General features: G+C 37.7%; 1 protein-coding gene across 1 annotated transcript; it reads left to right on the top strand.

Moving 5' to 3' along the window:
* Nucleotides 1-2,645: 2,645 nt before the first annotated feature.
* On the top strand, nucleotides 2,646-16,503 carry tmem38b (transmembrane protein 38B). The gene is made up of 6 exons (XM_005810068.2): nucleotides 2,646-3,091; nucleotides 9,437-9,593; nucleotides 10,816-11,000; nucleotides 11,135-11,222; nucleotides 13,249-13,366; nucleotides 15,394-16,503. The coding sequence occupies exons 1-6, from the start codon at nucleotides 2,968-2,970 to the stop codon at nucleotides 15,676-15,678; spliced, it is 957 nt and encodes a 318-aa protein (XP_005810125.1). The 5' UTR covers nucleotides 2,646-2,967; the 3' UTR covers nucleotides 15,679-16,503.
* The last annotated feature ends 2,905 nt before the right edge of the window (nucleotides 16,504-19,408 follow it).

Below are 19,408 nucleotides of genomic sequence, written 5' to 3' on the forward strand. Positions count from 1 at the left end.
AACCAAAATGACCACCTGCTTCTGCTGTGGGTTCAGAACTCGGGGAAGATCAAAGTTTCATAACTACAACTTATCAATTAGTTTTTTTTTTCTAATTTCCTGTGTGCATTATTTTCTCTCTTGATTTATCTTTTTAATAAGAGAGCATGAGATAGGAAATTACTCCCTCGTTGACAGCTGCCGGTGATGGATGGATATTTTTCAGTGTAATTATCTACAGCAAAAGTGGACAGCGACAGTAAGTGACATAAAGGATTGTGCAGTGCTGCCCTCTTCTGGAGTGTTACTCAAATTGCAGATTGCACTAAAAATATCTAACCCCTTTTAATTGTTACAGTTTATTTTAAGTAATAAAGTATTTTCTAAATGCTTAAAAAAACATCAAATGTTTCTGATGATTAATAATTAACTGTCAATAAAGATGCACACAGATGAGCCTCTATCATCTGGTGCAAATGTATACAGTTGGATGCTTTAATGATACATTTTAAAATGTAAAATGTTTAAGTGTAAGATTTTTCTAAATAATTATAATATCATATAGTCTATCTGCAATAAACTCAAGGAACCATGTTAAATATTAGAAAACAAAATGTGTAAACTTTGCAAGCAGTGAATGAGATTACACTGAGGGTTCATAGAAACTTATTGCTTTATTGAGCAATAAGTTAATTATTTTTCTTCTGCCTGTAAAAATGTACCTCGAATTACAGGATGTCAAATATTTTGCAGGTTTCAAAATGTGCTTCCAGGCAGATTCACCAGTAGGTGTCATGCTCGCTCACAAAGTAAATTAGAGTGCAGATTTTACACTAATAGTGCAGTTCATAATAGCTCTGTAGCATTTAACCCATGGCTATAACGTGACATCAGAATCACCACAGATGTGTGCATGCAGTATGGCATGTCTACAATTTCACAATTCTGCCTATTACGATTCTCATCCTGCAACTTCTATTTGTTTGATTATGAGGTGAAGGTTTGGTGCTGCAGTAAATCCTAACTGCATTCACTATGATTGTGCAGAAAAACACAAGAAAGTACTTTCTTTAGAGCTGGAGCCCCAAAACAAGTGGGTCAGCTTGGTTTCAGAAATGCTACGTCAGCTCTTCTTTTCTCTGCACTGTTAAATGAAGAGAACTAATGTGAAACCACAGAGTAAAACCTATTTTTAAAGGCCTTGTTATTTTTCCAATTTTCAATTGCTTTCGAGATTAATACAAATTAAACATAAACATTTGAGGGTTTGGGATAGCATAGTTTCTATTTGTCAAAATTAGTCATCCAAGAAGATTGAGCTACAGCTGCACCTAAAACATGTTATATCCTGCTTTGTTCTTTTATTTGGTCTATCCAAAGCTGCCCTAGGCCAAAAGCAGACTGCTGTGTATTTCAACTAAAATGCTATTTTTGTTTTCAATTTCAGGGTGATACATCCTCTGATAGAAAGTTGTCTAATGCTTTCAGTGAACAGTAATTGGTTATTTTTTAAACGTACACAAAATATATAAATTACTGACACACAAGAAAGCTTGCAGGGGAATTTTAAATGCTACTTTTATGACTCTAGATGCAGTAAACATTCTTGTTTTGTTGCTTTCTTATTAATTAATTTATTTATTTGTGTGTGTAGGCCTATATGAATACCATATTATGTTTTACACATTTTGGTAGATGCCAATCGCAAATAAACATATTCTGTCAACACAGATCAACACAAAATGCTGCACAATTGTGAAATCCAAGGAAATTGAGACAGCTCTTCTACCTCTTTTTGCACAAAAGAAGCTGAAACCTGTGGCATGCATTTGTATTTACTTCTATAAACTGAGATTTGCACCAACTCTCCTATTAAAAATTGATCAAGGTCATCTATGAGATCATCAATTTTTATTCATGTGTAGGCTGTTCTAACTCATTAATATGTTTTTAGTGAAGCCATTCCAAAGAATGTTTATGGTTGCAGCATTATTGTAATGTCACCACTTGGTGGACATGGTGTGTTCATGGTATTAGTTTCCCCACCACACTTAGAACCTTACATATACGTACAAGAAAAACACAAGAAAAGGCCAATGCAATTTGCCCCTTTTCTGAAGCAAATCTAATATAACACTCTAAAGGAACCTGTCCCATCTGACAGTACATCCTGAAATTATTAGTATGCTACTAATAAAAGAACACTATCTAAACTATAGATTATAACAGTTAAATATAGCAAAGTAAATCCTGAAATTCTCAACTGAAGGCAATTTCTTCTAAATGCTTTTTTATTGTATTAGCTACATGTTTTATCCAGTTTTCATTTGTCCATTTTAATTTTAATAGCAGCCATTAGTTCCACTTCATGACTTATGTGACATGCACCCGGCCTGTCCATATAGTTATTTTTCAAGCTTTTATAACCATCGTCTTGTAATGGTCTTACCGTACACAAAGTAGTTTTGTATCACTAATAGAAAATCATGTCACACTGATTATAGTTTGAATAAGATTATCGTAACGCCAAGCAACTGCAGGTGGGAATAAACACAACAGGCACAGAATGCTTTCATATCCTGTTCCATCACCTCGCAAAGCCACCCTCTGGCAGCTGATTGGCTGTAATCCTCCAATGACAATCCGCCGTGGCTCCGCCCGCCACATCACTAGCATGGCGGAGAACGAAGCAGGAATTCCGTCTATGCGCGGATGACAGCGTCGCTGATGACCGTCCCGTGGCAACGCCAAGCTGTTGCCCAGCGACCAGCGGTGATCCCATAACTCAGCTAGCCAGCTGTGAGCCACTCGGCAGAAGCGTATCCTCAACACACAGCTGTTGTGTGCCACCTGGCTTGTGTCAAACCTCTTAGACCGTGGATGAAGTGTTAATACCTTGATGCTCTCAGTTGGACCCGTGCCTTTTCTCCACCCGAGGGTCAGACTAACTAACTAGCATAGCGTAGTGCTCTCGACCAGGCAACAAAGATGAGTTTCTTCGACATGTCATCCTTGGACGAACTGTCAGATGGACTGGCAAACTTGTCCATGTTTCCTTATTTTGAGATCGCGCACTATATCGTGTCGGTGATGGCTTTGAGGGAGCAGCCAGGTGAGTGAAAAGTTCGAGCGTCTGCATAATTTATAAAGTTTGGAAACTATAGTTGTCCTTGTGTTGATACTTAAATAGTTTATAAGTTAAAGTGTAACAGCTGTAACATGTTAACGTTGAACGTTCAGTGTTGCAACAACGTAAGCAAACACAGCGGGTGTTGTGGCAGTTAGAATGCGGACTGACTATTATTTATTTTAATCACCCTCATTGTGCAGTGTGCACGTTTAATAAGTATTTAATATTTATTTTTCATGTTTATGTCTCGTTGGTTTTATCTTATGAAGCTTATAGAAAAAAAGGAGAATATTTAACTTTTTTGTTATTTTTCAATCTTAAACTGGAAAAGAACTTCCGGTCTCTCTTACAAAGTTTATTATTCCAGCTATTGGAATGACTAAATATTTTGTTCCATTTATCTCCCATAGATTTCTAGGATATTTTTTATTTATTCATTTATTTATTTTATTTTATTTTATTTTTTTGATTGCATCTTTATGATGAAGGCCTTTACTAGCAGAAAATCTGTATTTAGTGGGCTGGAGGTACATGTATGTTAGCAAAATGTTCGAATGATCTGTAAAAACATATGACTTGCTCTGAAAGAGGTTAAATATAACTTTCCAGAGATACCAACGATAGGTCATGCATGTGGAGTTTAGAAATAATATTGCAGTAACGTTTATAAGCTGAAATTACATTGTGATTTATGTTCCTTTGTTTGTACTACAACTTGTAAAATATGTAATTGTGAAATCATAAAAACATGCTTAGTTTGTAAAATATTTTAAAATGTTGATATTAATAGTTCAAATTCAGTAATTGTGTTTACTCAGTGTTTTGTCTAGTGGTTAGAAATAATGCAAATTAAGTGACTTGTAATAGTATTTTTATTGAGCCAAAAAGTAAGGTTGTTGCTGTTGAACAGACCTGCATGGTATTAGACTCCAAACATATTTTTGAATACTGTGTTTACAATATCTGCATTGACAATAGCTTTTCTTTTTTCGCTCATGAGAGTTGCCAGAAATCTCTCTGAGAATGAGGTTCTTAGTCACCCATGCCAAAATCAGATTATAAGCATAAAAGGAAAGTACATCCTTTCCATAAAAGGAAAGTACATTATTTTTGGTAACATAGCTTACCAAATATGTTATTGACATGCACAGTTTGAATATATGGCACTTACAATTTTAAAGCCTACAAAATATTTCATCTTTTGCAGTTGTAACATTGCACAGATTGATGTTGCGCTGACATCAGCAGTTCAATATATTGTGCAGCTTGACTGTAAAAATTCCTCTTTTTAACCTTAAAAACATTGAAGAATTACACACTACAAGAATAAACAGTTACCCTTTAAAAATGCAATCATATTGCTAAATTAGTTTTTATCTATTATTTCTAGTTTATTTTTGTAATTTGTGATGGAATCCAGGTGGTTCGCGAGCTAATTCGTAATCTCCCTGATATCAGATCAGTAGTTCTTTTGGGTATATTGCTTGTTAAAAACATCACCTAATAGGCCATAAAGTTGACAAAAAATTCCCCTTGTCTTCAGGTAAATTATGTAGCGTTTTGGCAGATCAAAATGTTAGCAGTTAGCACCAGCTCTGTCATGAACAGGAATGAAGAAATAGATAACAAATGATAATCTGGTAATGTTCGTGTTAGAATCAGATATTTTCGGTAATTGGTCGGTAATTGATTATTATTTAATTTTGCGATGACACTGTGAGATTTTAATGATAAGATTCCCAAATGCGTTGCAAGTTGTAAATTCACCTTCATATTTCTGCATTTATGTGTTTACAATGGCCACTTGTAGAGCTATAGATGTGATAGAAGCTTTGCCTTTCATTTACATTCTTTAGTGTATATAAAACAGTATTGTTTTATACTGTTTTATATTGTTTTATACTTGTTTTAGGTTCATGCAGTAACTCTACTATAAAGTGAAGAGATAAAAAAAAAAAGATAAAAAGACATCATGTTTCCCTTATTAAAAATTATTTTTGGTCAAAGGTGAAGACACCTCTCTGGGTTATCTCCAGGGATATGTGTTGTTTTATTTTTGTAATTCAACGGTTTCTTTAGTCGTGTGTTAAACATCACAGCAGCAGCTGGGGTATGTCAGATAAGACTGGCCTGCTCCAAATTTATGAACCCACCCAGCTGGTTTGTCAGCTTTATAGTTTCAGCTTCCTTGGGTGTCTATGCTGAGGGAGGCATGGCTGCACTTTTGTTCATTTAAGGTTTGGATTCTTACAGTACTCCTGACAGTGTGCCAGTCCAGAAAGAGAAATAAAACATTATTTTTATGAGGACCATACATGCACACATCAAACAGCCTCCACAGAACCACCGTTCTGCACTGACAGGTTTAAATCCCGTTGAAATCCAACATGACCATCTTGAAGTGTTGAAGGCACTTTTTAGACTTTTAAGGAGCATTCAAGCAGTCTTGCTTTTTAATCTGTGACATTAAATATATTTTGAACCAAGCTTTAGAGGCCATCTAACATCTGTAAGACTAATTAGTAGGCTTATACAGGCTTGATCCTACATCTAGTCCAAGGCCTAACTACTACTTATCCTCTAACAATTATATTGATTATTTTTTTAAGTGACTGATTGACAACAGTAGCAGATCATAGTAACAAACACATGTTGATACTTGGAAAATAGAAGAAAAAAGAGAGTTACTGCTTCTCCTCAAGTGTTTGAATTAGGCTTGTTCAGGTGTTTTGCCGAGCTCAAACAGAAATAAAACTCTCTAAGATGACTTTAATATTAACCTTGTGCCAGTCAAACTGTATTATAGCAACACAGAGCAAAGTCAGGCCTTGTGCCAGGGTTTGTTTCTGTTATGGCTATAGTGACAGGTGGGCTTCTAATTGCTCCAGCGTTTGACTTTCAACACACGAACATTCAAGAACATAGACGCAAGCCATTGTAGTACAGAGCAGATCTATTTCTGAACTTGCCTTGCAAAGCATCTGAGTCGCTGTGACATTTTAACCCATTGTCCTCATCTCCTGGCATCAGGCCGTCTCAAAGTGGTGGGAAGATACAGAGTGTAGAGATATAAGCAAACAATTCATATGAGGTGCCTCTGGGAAATGTGCTCGTACATCTGTGTTCTGTGATTTCTAGTGGAAAAAGTTCTGAAAATAGTAAGCTGGTTTGAACAGCATCTCCTAAAAGTTTGATTTGGTTTTCAGGTTCTATTGGTCTTAACTCCCATAAAAGGAATGGAATGCTATAAACTTTTCCAGCCCTTCATGCCTGTCCTCTTTCCTGCCTTAAATCACTTTCTTTTTCTTAAGTAACAGTAAGAGGAAGAAAGTTGTTATTTAAGGTTATAAAGGACATTTTCTAGACACTGCTAGAAACGCACACAAGCTTTCTCTAAAAGAGCACAAGAGTTCCTCCTAAGACTGTATCTCATTATGGAGTTATTTTAAACTCAAAAGCTATACTCACTTCCACATGTGGATTGTTTGGGAAGCAGGAGGCAGAGACATGGAGGACCAACAGTGGTTATTTGTCTGTCAGCAATTTCTGCTTCAAGCCAGAAATAGAAACAAGATTTTTTTTATTTTTTATCAATCCATTAATGGCTGTAAAGACAGACCACTTAGGCCATGGAAGTCATGAGTTCAGGATCAGTCTGATCATGTGAGTGAAGAAAGAGAGATGGATGAAGAGAAATCAGTTTAGACTGATGTCACAGGTGGAGGAGAAAGCTCCTGTTTGGGTGCAGATCGGACATGTTTAGTTTAGGGGTGTCTTCCTGTTAGTTGATTCATTGTAGTGTCTTTAGATGAGTGGTACAGATCTTGGATGATAACTATAAGACATGACAAGACTATTTATACTGTTTGAACATTTTCAACATTTTGAAAAAGCACAAATATTAACATTTATCTTTATGTGTTAGACCAACACAAAGTACTACATAATTGTAAAGAGGAAAGAAAAAAAAGATCTTCTCAGATGGAAGAAATTATATGTATTTGTTTTGATGACAAACCAACTTTCAAACAAAACAACGAGTAGTGAATGAAGAAAAGAGACAATTCTGTCTCTTCTTTCCAGCCAAGGAAAAGGATAAACAAACTAGGGGAAGCATATCATGGTAGCAGCAGTGTGGTTGGCCTGATAGCTCATTTGCCTTGGAAATGTGTTTCCTACTAAGCAAAAGAGAGGATCTAGTTGAGGTGAACCTGCCGATCAGAGCTCTTTAAGTTTACATCAGCTGAAAATATAAACAACAGTCATTTTGTGGTGTTTGTATTGAGTTGATCTTGCCGCACCCAGCAGTTTTAGTGCTAATCATGATTTTCTGATTGTCTGCTCAGTCAGACTCTAGCACTGACAGCATAATTTACATTTGCTTCACATCTAAAGGTGGTGACAAAGCGTCATGGCTGTTAACTGTGTAAACACAATGCTACACTCTGCACCAAGACTCCCACCAGGCCAAGCACACCCACTTTTTAGTGTTTACTGTGAGGGATGTCAGAGTAAACACATGTAAATGCTAGTTATCTAGCTATGATTTTATTCGTTAAAGGAAAAAAAGCTATCCAAACTGCTCTGGCCCTGTGTGAAACTGTAATTACCCCGCTTGTTAAATCCTGAATTACCTGTGATTACCCACCTTTTCCCACAAAGCTCAGTTTTTCCATCCAAACAAAATGTTGAACTCTGTCTGACTTGTAGGCTCAAGAAAGAAATAACTTAAATAGTTGTCTGACAACACAATGTAGGCTTAAAGATCTCTAAAAGCAACAAATTATGTCAAAATCAAAAGAAATTCAAGAGCAGATGAGAAAGTAAGTCAATGACCCCTATCAGCATGGACAGGGTTGCAAGCCACTGATCTCCTGTGAACCATTATTGACCTGCAGAGAAAACATCAGGAGTAATATGCTGGTATGAGTTCTCAGTCCTCCAGGACATTCCTGAGTACTTAGGTAGAAGGCAACTGGATTTCTTCTCTAAAAGCCTCTAAAGCCATTCTTGAAAACATTTTGCCTCTAACTGAGAGTTGATATATCTTCAGAAAAAAAGAAGATAAAAAAGTCACAAATCGCAAATGCCCCTTTTCTGTTTCCCTAAAAACATCTTGATGAATATCCAGACTTATTGAGACTATTCTGTAGACTAATGAGAAACAACAGTGGAACTCTGTGGATCCTATGATCTCTGTTACATCTAGTCCAAAGCTAAAAGAACATAACACATAGAGTCAAACATGGTGCTGGTAGTGTGATGTTCTGGAGCTACTTCTGGACTTTGGAAGACCAGCAATGGTGGAATAGGTGGAACCATGCTCCCTAACAGAAAACCCCGAGGAAGAATGTCTGGCCATCAATTTAGGACCTTGAACTCAAGCAAAGTTGTCCTATTGCACCTACTGGAGCACACTGGAAAGGCCTCTCTTGATTGATAATTGTTAGTAGAGGGTTAAAAAGCAATCATACTGAGTCCAAAGTAGTCTTCAGGGGAGAAAAACAGATTTAAATTCTCCATATCCCTCTCCTGGAGTCTACAGTCAGTCTCTAATCCTCAGATTAACGTTGTAGTCCCAAGTAAAGCTGTATGGTTGTAGAGACTCTGGACGGGGCTACCTGTCTGAGGTCTAAATGTGTTGATTTCTGGGCTTGATTTGTTTTCATTAAACTAAATAGATCAGTGACTAATGATCTATGAATGTATTATACAAATCATATTATAATGACATCGGTATATTCTAAATGTAAGGCATACTGCATAATATCTTACTTTTCTTGACTATGATTATGGAAATCAGAATGCGTTGTGGCATGCTGTAGAGCAGTTCCCAGGCTTCTATGTTTGCATATGTTAATCTTGAGTTCATTGCTGGTCTTGTCAAGCAGGTATTGTGTGAATGATTGCAGGTGAAAAAAGCAAAACTGCACGGTTCTGTCTAATCAGGCTGGAATTACTCAGAAAGCTGATGGTTTTTTTATCTTTGAGGAAGTGTCATTATCTATATAGGTCATTTCTCTGCTCTGCACTTCGAAATGTAAACTGCAGAGCAAAGTCTGCGGATGTGTTTGACAAACCTTTCCCTTCCTCTGTTCTCTGTGCCTGTGGAATATAAGCTAGTTAATATTTATGCAGCTAAGACGTTTGAGGCACAAATATCTGGCCGCGAAGAAACCAAAGTATTACATTGCTCTAAACTTGATTTGTTGCAAACAAATATATGGTGTTCTCAGACATTTACACTTTTGCAAATGTTCGTGAAGGTGTTGAAATATTTAATCAACAGAGACACTAATCACTTTAATACTCATGTTTCTTACACAGGAGCTCTAGTTCTGTCCAGAATCAGCCCCCTGGCCTGTTGGTTCAGCTCCATGCTGCACTGCTTCGGGGGAGCAGTACTGACAGGGATCATGCTGGCTGAGCCACCAATAGGACCTTTGTCCAACAGCGACAATATTCTGCTTGCATCAATCATCTGGTAAATGACAGAGGCTGGAACAGTGCATAGAACGGTCTTTTGTCTGTCTAGATGTGTCCAAAGCAAGTTCAGAGAGAAGAGCAAAGAGGAAGAAATAAAAAAGTTTATGTTGACAGATAAAGGTGACACACAAATATAACTATTGGTGAACTTGCTTTTTTTTTTTTTAAGTCAGGGAGAGCCTGACAAGTGGAAGACACAGCAGGTCTCCTGACTTTGAAAACAAAGTCTTTGGTTCCCTCTGCTGGTTTACTATAAAATTACACCTTAACACATATCTAGCACTCTGCTGGTAAAGAGAGGTACTTCACTGACACAGCAGGGTAAAAACACTTCACTTTACACAGATTAGTCAGACGTTTACACTCGTGACCATAAAAGTAAGTAATTTTGGGCTTTTGACAATGCATTTGGAAGTTCTTTTTACAACTTATATAATTATACAACATGCTACAACTTAGTTATTTTTTATAATCCGGCAGTCATCATGTAAGTTGGAATTTATTGTGTGTTTTTACTTACCTGCTTAAAAGGTAAGCAAGCAGATAACCTTACCTCTAAATTGTACATGATGCCTCAAATATATATTGAGAGTGAAGATGTTGAGACATGGCAAACTTTGAAGAAGTTGTTTTGACTTGACTTATTAGATGGTGATTGTATCTGTTTTTAAAATAAAATCAGCACACTTAATTGAGGCACAAATAATTAATTACATTTTTAATACTATTTCTGCATTTATTTCAGATTTTTTAAGAATACAAATAATTATTACATGTGTTATCTATTTAATGTAATTCGGCACTCTTCACTCTCCATTAACATTTGCAGACATATACCCAAACTAATACGATAAATATTTTTTTAACAAGTTGCACAGATAGCTTCTTGAATCCCTACACCCGGGATTCAAGATATAACTCTGATTAGATTTTTGTCCTATTGTTCTTTTAAAAGTCTGACAATTTAATTTTCAAAAACTAACAAATTTCAGCCAAGTAGCAAGATCATCCATCCACCCACCCAGAGGTACGCTGCTAATTGTAACTTGTTTATGGCTACAAAAAATGTTTGGTTCTTTATTCAATTTCCATCTTGGAAAAAGAACTGTTTAAATGCATTATTAAGAAGCCAAAATTATTAAGACATGCATTGCCATGGTAAGTATGTGTAATGTTTTGACCAGAACTGGAAGTTATCAGAGCTTTTTTTGTCTCTACAGGTACTTGATATTTTATTGCCCCATGGACTGGGTCTACAGCTTCACTACTCTGACGCCCATCAGGGTGGTGCTGTCAGCAATGAAGGAGGTGACCAGGACCTGGAAGATCCTTGGAGGCATTGCTCAGGCACAAGACAAGTACGAGGACAACCTGCTGATTATGATCGCCATCGGGTGGGCGAAAGGTCAGTAAGTGATCTGAGTTATGCATTGTTTTTATGTGATAGATATGAAAACATTATTTAGCTTTTAAGTCACTATAAATCAGGTAAATTGTGTACTTGTTTATGTGTTTTAAAGGCATGGCTGTTCTTTGCAGGTGCTGGAGGTGGCCTCATCAGTAATTTTGAGCAGCTTGTCCGGGGTATATGGAGGCCAGAAACCAACGAGCTAATTAGGATGTCCTAGTAAGTCTTCTCCAGCAGGTTTGCATTGCGGTCGGTGTTTACATGTTTCCTGAGTGGAGAAACAAATCAGACTTGTTTTACTACCATACACTCACCCCTGGAGTTCTGACAAGAATGTAGCTCACACAGCTATGACCACTACAGCGGAATAACATGGATTATCTGTTCATCTGTTAGTAGGTGCAATAAACAAAGCTGGTGTTTTAGGGCACCAGATGCATTTAAGCGCGTTTGACAAGGGTAGTTGTAGTAATAGGTTAGGGCATCTCCAAAACTGCAGTCTTTATGAGTTGTAGGCACTCTGCAGTGGTCAATATCTGTCAGAAGTTGTCCAACCTATGTGAGCTGATGCATGTGGGGATGAAAGGCTGATCTGTGTAGCCCAATCTAACACATTCACATGTGAGTAGTAGTTAAATTGCTGAGGTTTATGCTACATCTCAGAGAAAGATGTTAAAATACATAGTGCATCTTTGTAGAATAACACATCCTGCTAAATCGCAAAAATATCTTCTTTCAGGTTGGAAAACTATTCCTAAATTCATTACCAGGGTTAAACTAGTTCATTAAAGGAAGCAAGTATTAAGATGATGAGAGCAATCAGTCAACATTAATAACAATATGCTGGCAGGATGATGTGCAAATCAGTGATAGTTTCCACACATAGCTAACTTGGAGTGTTTTCACACCTGATAGTCTGGTAGACTTCTTTCGATTGGGAAGGAAAATTGCTTGTTACATTTTCAGCTGGTGTGGTTCGCTTTCACACTTGTCTTGATACTGTGTCTTTGATACTGTGTCAAACAATCCAAACCATTTGAAAAACTTGTTTACTTCCTCGCATGTGGTGGTGCAGCATTAAGAACCTGTGAATCAAGCGACATGAAAGCGTCTAAAGAAGACATGAGCGCGACTTCCTTCTTCGCAAAAATGTAAACAAAAATGGAGTGGTGTAATATTTTTGCGATTGCAGAATTACTTTTTTGTCTTTGGTAAAAGACTACAAGCCATTTCTCCCTCTATCGCTTGACACGCACATTTATTCAGATTGCCCTGCGCTATAGTTTGCTTTCTGATTTCGGAACGGTGTCCGGTCCGATTGGCATCCACTTATCCATTCGAACCTCACCAGAGATCACTTTAATTGAACTGAGACCTAGGTTTTTAGTTGGGCCAGAGTGAAAGGATCTGCTGCTGACATCTGACTGCCAGACACCACAGCACACCTTCCGGGGTTCTAGTTCTTAAGAAGCACAGCTTGGACTCCTTTCAGCCAATTAATTGCACAATCCTTTAAAGAGTTATGACTGATTTCTGTTCTGGATCAGCCTAAGATTTTTGATAAATACCCACCTGGTTTCCATGGAGTGCATTATATGGGAACCATGTTTTTAACGTTTCCCTCTGTGTACAGCACATTATGATGTTTATCTCTGAAACGCGCTACTTATATAAAATGCCATGTCTCAAAGCTTTAGTGCAAAGCAGGACCAACAAACAGCATCAGGCAGGTGACCATGATGTTATGCCTGAATGTTGTAGCTTACTGTACCAATCGTCTCATTTGAGGAATGAGTAGAAATGGAAATGATCATTTTTCCAATACGGTGCTGTAATTTATTTGAAAGTGTCTTACAGCAATCGAGCTAAGAGCGATAATGCACATTAGTGCTTATGTGTCTTAATGAGCTCTAATTATGCTCACAGGTTTATGATTTTGTGAGAGGGTTCTGTTCAGTGTTTAATACGTCCTTTCTCATCATTCATGCTGCAGCACCAGCTTTTGCCACTCTCTAGTTATAGATAATGTTCTGCATGATGATGCAGAGCCAAGAGGCAGCCTGTAAACAAAGTGTTTGATTTGGACTTTTGTAATTTTGCAACCATTTTGCATGCAGAACGTCTCGGGTGTCTCCAGATATATTTAAAGTGTCGGCAGGCTTTGCTGTTGAGATAATAAATATTTTGATGTGTTGTTTTTTTCTTGTTTATTAGAATATTCTTTCTGATGTTTTGTCAATTTCAGTCCTACAAAGATCACCCTGATAGGGGCGGTGCTGTTTGCTCTGGAGGAGACTCAGTACCTGCCTGTGGAGAAACACCACCTGATGCTTTTCTACACCGTCTTTACTGTTGTCAACAAGGTCAGTGTCTTGGACTGTATTCACACTACTGGAATTCAACCCTGAGAGTCATATGCAGAACAGGGAGATGTGTCTAATAACAGCAATTTGACAGTCTCCTTTTTATTAATTGAAGCAAACCTTTGATATGGCAAATGTTTTGTTTGCCACAGCCACAGCTCCAGCCAGATCTTTGATGTTTTGTCTTTTAAATGACCTTGCTCCCTTTGCTGTTTTTTTTGAGGTTTTTACTGCGGTGACTCACATTAGCTGCGTATTACCCCAGGGCTGGAGCTTTTGCATCATTTTCATCAGCTTGCATCACCCACTTTTCTCTTCTCTGGGAAACTTGTGCTCATGACTCAGACACAGATAAATCTATCACATCTTCTTTCAACTTTTGCTCCAGTTAGCTCCCACTGACTGATCCGTCAAATTACCAGCAGCCCGTTTCATCAGATTTAAGAGCTGTGTCCAGGCCTGATGTTTATTATTTTGTTTCTAATGGCATATACTTTACGCAGTCATTCACTAATGGAAATTAACCACTAATATGTGCTTTTATGCTTTTTAAGCAGCCATCATGTTCTTGCTGAAAAAATACCCCTTGATCGTTTATAAGGTTTTAATACTTTACACAGACATATATTTCAAGTCTGCCTTTATGCTGTTTGAATGTGATGATAATTTGTGCATTTTCTAAAGTTAGTTTGTTTAGTATTTGGATATAGAAGAGATAGCAGTCTGCTTTTTTATAAATTGACATAATTTTATGAGACCGTCATATGATCTGCAGTGTTTAGTTAAAATACGGAATCATATTCTAAATACATCGATTTGAGAGAAGTGTCTGCAGTTTAGACGTTTCTATTCTCAATCTTTCCAGATATGTAGTGTAATTGAAATCAACAGACTGTTCTGTAACTTGTACAGTTGGGTGTTTTGAACCCACTTTGACAACCAGTCATTTACACTAATTTCCTAAGGTCTATGTATAGATTAACTGTTAGAAAATGTAGCTATGTCTCCAAATAATAATTGCCTGACTTATAAACAAAAGGTCCTTTATAGTTGTGCAATCATGCCTGATAGATTCTCATATTAATTAGAGCCTCCTGAACCTACAGTGGATCAAAACCACTGTAAATGGAAATTGCTTTAATTAATTAAAGCAATTTTTTGCTGTATATACTGTATATATATATATATATATATATATACAGTATATACTGTATATATGTTTGTTATATGTAGCATTTGCGACAAACCCAATAACAAATACCGTACCAAAAGCATTTTCCTCAAAAAATAAATAAACAGAAAGATAAAAAATATGTAACTGAAGTCAGAAGAACGTAAGATACAAAAAGATAGATACAAAATTGTAACATTTGAAAAAGTTCAGAAAAGACTCAAAATAAATAGTAAAACAATCTTGGGTCAGATTGGCTCCTATACTAGTTTGCAGGTTGATTTGATACCTGGTTATGTCTAGTTTTGTCCCTTGAACAAACATATTGTATCTGTTAAGCGTTTTTGATGAATTGTGGACAAAACAAATCATAAAACGCTCCAATTTCACTTGTTGATACATTTGTTAGTCTATTGCATTGAAGTAATATTTTTATGACATTTTTTGAGATGTTATGTTACATCCTATTTGCAGATATTTTTGTTCCAATTCCTGTTTTGGCTGGTCAACTTTATAAATAAAACCAAGAAAAGACTGGCGTGTCAAGGCGGGTACGAAACGTCCATAGTCTGGGTTCGAATCAAACCCAGATTGTGGTCAGAACAAAAAGGTCCAAATTGTTAAAGTAAACTTGCTATTGTTGACAGAACTTCCAAGCAATTTCTATTCTAATGTTATTTTCCTTTAGTGTTTGTGCTATTTGAAATTTTGCTGTGTTTTCTTTTTATCTTCTTAGAAATTAGAATTTCAGTGTTTTACCGTTTACAGTTTTATTTTTTTCGGTCCGGTTGAGCAGTAATGAACTATTTGGGCAACTTCTCTCATCTGATTTTTTTTTTTCTTTGCTTTTCTTCAGTCCTATATGATGCTGACTGGCTCCTCCTCCTTCCCCTTCGCTCCCATCGAGTGGCTCCTGTTTGAGGTGCTCTTTACGGGACGTTTCTCCTACGGCGCTCTCACCCTGAGACGGATATGTGGAACCATCATCATGGATAACGGCACATCAAACAGAGGCAGGATCACCACTCGTGGGTCAACCAAAGAGTGCAGACACAACTGTCCTTCTCCTGTTAGGGGTGACAGAGGCACGCGCAGAGCCAAAGACGAGTCAGACGCTAAAGACTCCAAAAAATACAAATAAACAGCCTTTGCCTCGTAGCACCTTTTTATCTGAATCCTTTACGGTTCAGATTTGTCACATTGAATGTTGACCTAGACTTTATGTTCCGTTTTTCTCCGTTTGAGAAAAAATGTTTTAGTAGTCATGCTTGAAAATATATATTTTCCTAAAGTATTTCTTATGTATTTCTCAGGATTTTAGCTATAAAAGAAAGAAGACATTCAATAAGAGATGAGTTAAGCAACCTCTGGGTTTCTGTGGGTTAATTACCCCCTCCTTAAAGAACAGTGAAATGCATGCTGTTGGAGGTGAAAGAAACACTATCCTTTGGCTGATTGCACACTTGCAGTACAGAGTATAGCTTCTTTATTTTAAAATATTTATTTTAGAAATGAAAAGTTTATATATTCCAAAGCTTTGGGACCAATGTTGTACAGCTGTTGAGAATTTCTGTATATTTTGCTCAATTTTTTTATTTTACACTTAAAAAAAAAAAAAAAGGGTTTGTTGGCTCTAGTGGCTTCAATTTGAAAGGAAACAGAGTAATCAGAGAGGGGGAAGACATGTGGCAAATGTCGCCGGGCTGGGAATCGAACCTGCGACCGCCGCCACGAGGACTAAGGCCTCAATATGTGGGCCGTGCCTTGCCCCTGCGCCACCACAGCACCTCAGTTTTACACTTTTTAAAAGAAATTATATTTGATGACACTCTGATGTTGTATTATATTTATACAAATCAGCGGCACTATTGAATGTAATATATATTTGAGAAATGCAATGCATTCACACCTTTCTGGCTTGAATGTAGACTAAGCGCATGAGAATAAATGGGTTGATTCAAGCTAATTATTTCTATGATTTGATTTCTTGATTCTGCCCGACATTTTAGATACTGTCTCCAGTTTTTTAAACCCAGAAGACATCAAGTTCTCTTAAATACTTTTACAAGACGTCTCATTAATGCAACATCAGACATCCTCCTAACAGCTGCATGCATGTGTCAGCAAACAACTCATAGCGACTTTTAACTGCTCTTAAGTTGATACAAATCCTCAGAAGTAACTTTTCTTAGTAGACTGAAACCTTGCATCATCGTAACATCAGCACCTGATTGATACCTCACCCTCTCTGAAAAGCTGCTGGAGAGAAATCCCCCAAATCCCTCCCCCCCCAACCCCCAATTCTGCGTAACCTCAAACGTTGGAACGGCCCACCCCTCTACCCTCTCCCTTCTGCGAATGCAAATTAAAAACCGAGGGTGGGTGTTGAGAAGAAAAGAGAAGAAGATCAAAAGCGATACTGGTGGAGGTGATGTACCTGCTTTTAAAATGTCCGCATATGTCATGTGTATGTGTGCGTGGGTGGGGGTGGGTGTGTGTGTAAGTTAGAGGCTTGGATTTTACTGTTGGCTGCTGGGTTTTTGTTGTGGTGTCCTTTCTTAATCTTCCTTAATGTTGAACTAATTGAATAAAAGGACACATATTTTTATTCACTGCTTTTTACAACCAGAACAATTATGTCATTACACAGCTCAGAGCCTAAATGTTATGATGCAGTTGTCTTAATGAAATCCTGACTTGCATAAAACCCTCACGCAGTCTCCCCCCAACACACATCAATTACTCAATGAACAAAGCGGCCCACCCATCACTGAAGACCCCTTGCTTTTTTGTTTTTTTTTTTCTCATCAGCTCTTTGTTCCCTGTTTTCCATTCTGAAACATAGATGTGCCAAGGTTTAAGCATATGGTTGTTCATTCACATATCCTTCCATTAGCACTTCTAGGTCTTTCTTAAAAGTTGATGAAATCACATTGTTTTTACATGAAGGTTTTATCAGTGCAATGATATTGCAAACTGTCTGTGAATTCCTACCAAAGGTCGCTGACATACTAGGCCCATGGAATACCAACTACAACCAACCCGATCACAAACAAACAGACCCACAAACGGTGAAAGCTGCTGTCTGGAAGCCATCAGGAGAAATGTGACACTGGGAGCTTGACCGTTTGTTCCGCTATCTTCTTTGCTTTTTGTTTTTCTTTTGTCATCGCCATGACCTGATGTCATCTGAGGACATCACATTCACTCAAAAAGGTCAGGCTTTTATCATATTCAAGTAAACATCTTCCAGTCTTTTCTTTTAAATTTACCGACAGAATACAGAGTCTCTGTTTGTATCACACTGAGAAGCTTTTCCAAGAGGGACAATTTTGTATATTCTTTGTGAATAACCTAAAATTATCTATTCACAAAAAACCCCCAACAAAACAAAACTTGTATAATATCGCCATCTGACATCCGTTAATGGGAGATTTTTAATTTTCTTGCAAGAACTTTCTTCTTCACATTCCCTTTACAATTTTTTTACTGGATTCAGATCTGGATGTTTCTGTACTTGGATGTTCTTTGCCCTACAAGTTATAGGTTAATGACAATCTTCTGAGACTTACATCTGTCTTTATCATATTTACTAGAAGTACAAAATGTTACGACAGGCATTGGTTTTGGACTGATAATGCCAAAACCATTCCTCTAACTGAAGTTTCTGATTTGAATCCTGTCACTGAGTTTATTTATGTTGTGCTTTTCAGTTACTGCAAAATCTCCTAAATTCAGACTTAATCAGATGTAACTACTTAAAATCAGGGTGTGGAAATATACTTATAAATCTAAGGCTACATTTAATACACAAGCTTTGTCTACAGCAGGGGTCTCAAACTCGCGGCCCGTGGGCCAACTGCGGCCCTCGGGACGATAGTTTGTGGCCCCCGCCTTAATATGAAAGTTTAATGTTAGTGCGGCCCGCGAGTTTGATATAATTGGCACTTTTCAGTGTTGTGTGTGGAGCTGAACGAACTTACCAATCACGGTGGAGTATATTGCTCTTGGGGGCGGGACATCGGCCGGGCCTATTTGCATTTTCTATTTGTCATTATTTGCATGCGGTACATGCGCAATTTCCGCTGCCGCTCCCGCTTCACGTGCTTTAGCATCCAGTCTAGACCCGGAAGTTGCTGATCAGTGTAACGTAATTAAGGTTAGGCGCTGTAACGCTTGGGTTGTGTTTTAAGGGAGGAGAGGAGGCGGCAGATTCGTCAGGACGGTCAAAAACTCACAACCACACTGGTACTTGGAATTCCACAGTGTTGTCCTTTAATAAATACGCTCTTCACCAACCTTACAAAGCCGGTTGAACGGCTGCTATATTATCAGACATGAAAATTGAGCAGCGTCCAAACAACCCGTAACATTACTAAAAAGTTAGGGAGCTAACATGTCCGTCTAGCACGTTTCTCCCACGCTCTCTACAGAGAAGCCGTGGCGCATACTTCTGACATCATTAGCAATACTAGAGTATCTTAAAGAGACACTACACAATTACGGCTGTTACAGCGCCTGACTACGGCCAAATATGGTAATAGGCAATCAGAAAGGTTCGACTGAGGAGACCGTGTGTGTGAATGCGGCCCAGGCTCACCCAGACTCTACCTCCAGCGGCCCCCGGGTAAATTGAGTTTGAGACCCCTGGTCTACAGACTAACATGCTGTTTTTTGACGATATTTTCAAAACAAAATTGTGATTTTTTTTCCCTCATCTCTATTGTGTAATACCTCTTCTGTTTAATAACAGCAAACCTATAGATGATGCCAGTCAATTAAAAGTGACCTTTTGTTAGTGAATTCAGGCACTATTGTTGCTTGTGTTGCTTGTGTTGAGCTCAACACAAGCTGTAGGTAGCTATACCTAC

This window comes from Xiphophorus maculatus, chromosome 8 (genome assembly GCF_002775205.1).
Source record: "Xiphophorus maculatus strain JP 163 A chromosome 8, X_maculatus-5.0-male, whole genome shotgun sequence".
Taxonomy (NCBI): Eukaryota; Metazoa; Chordata; class Actinopteri; order Cyprinodontiformes; family Poeciliidae; genus Xiphophorus; species Xiphophorus maculatus.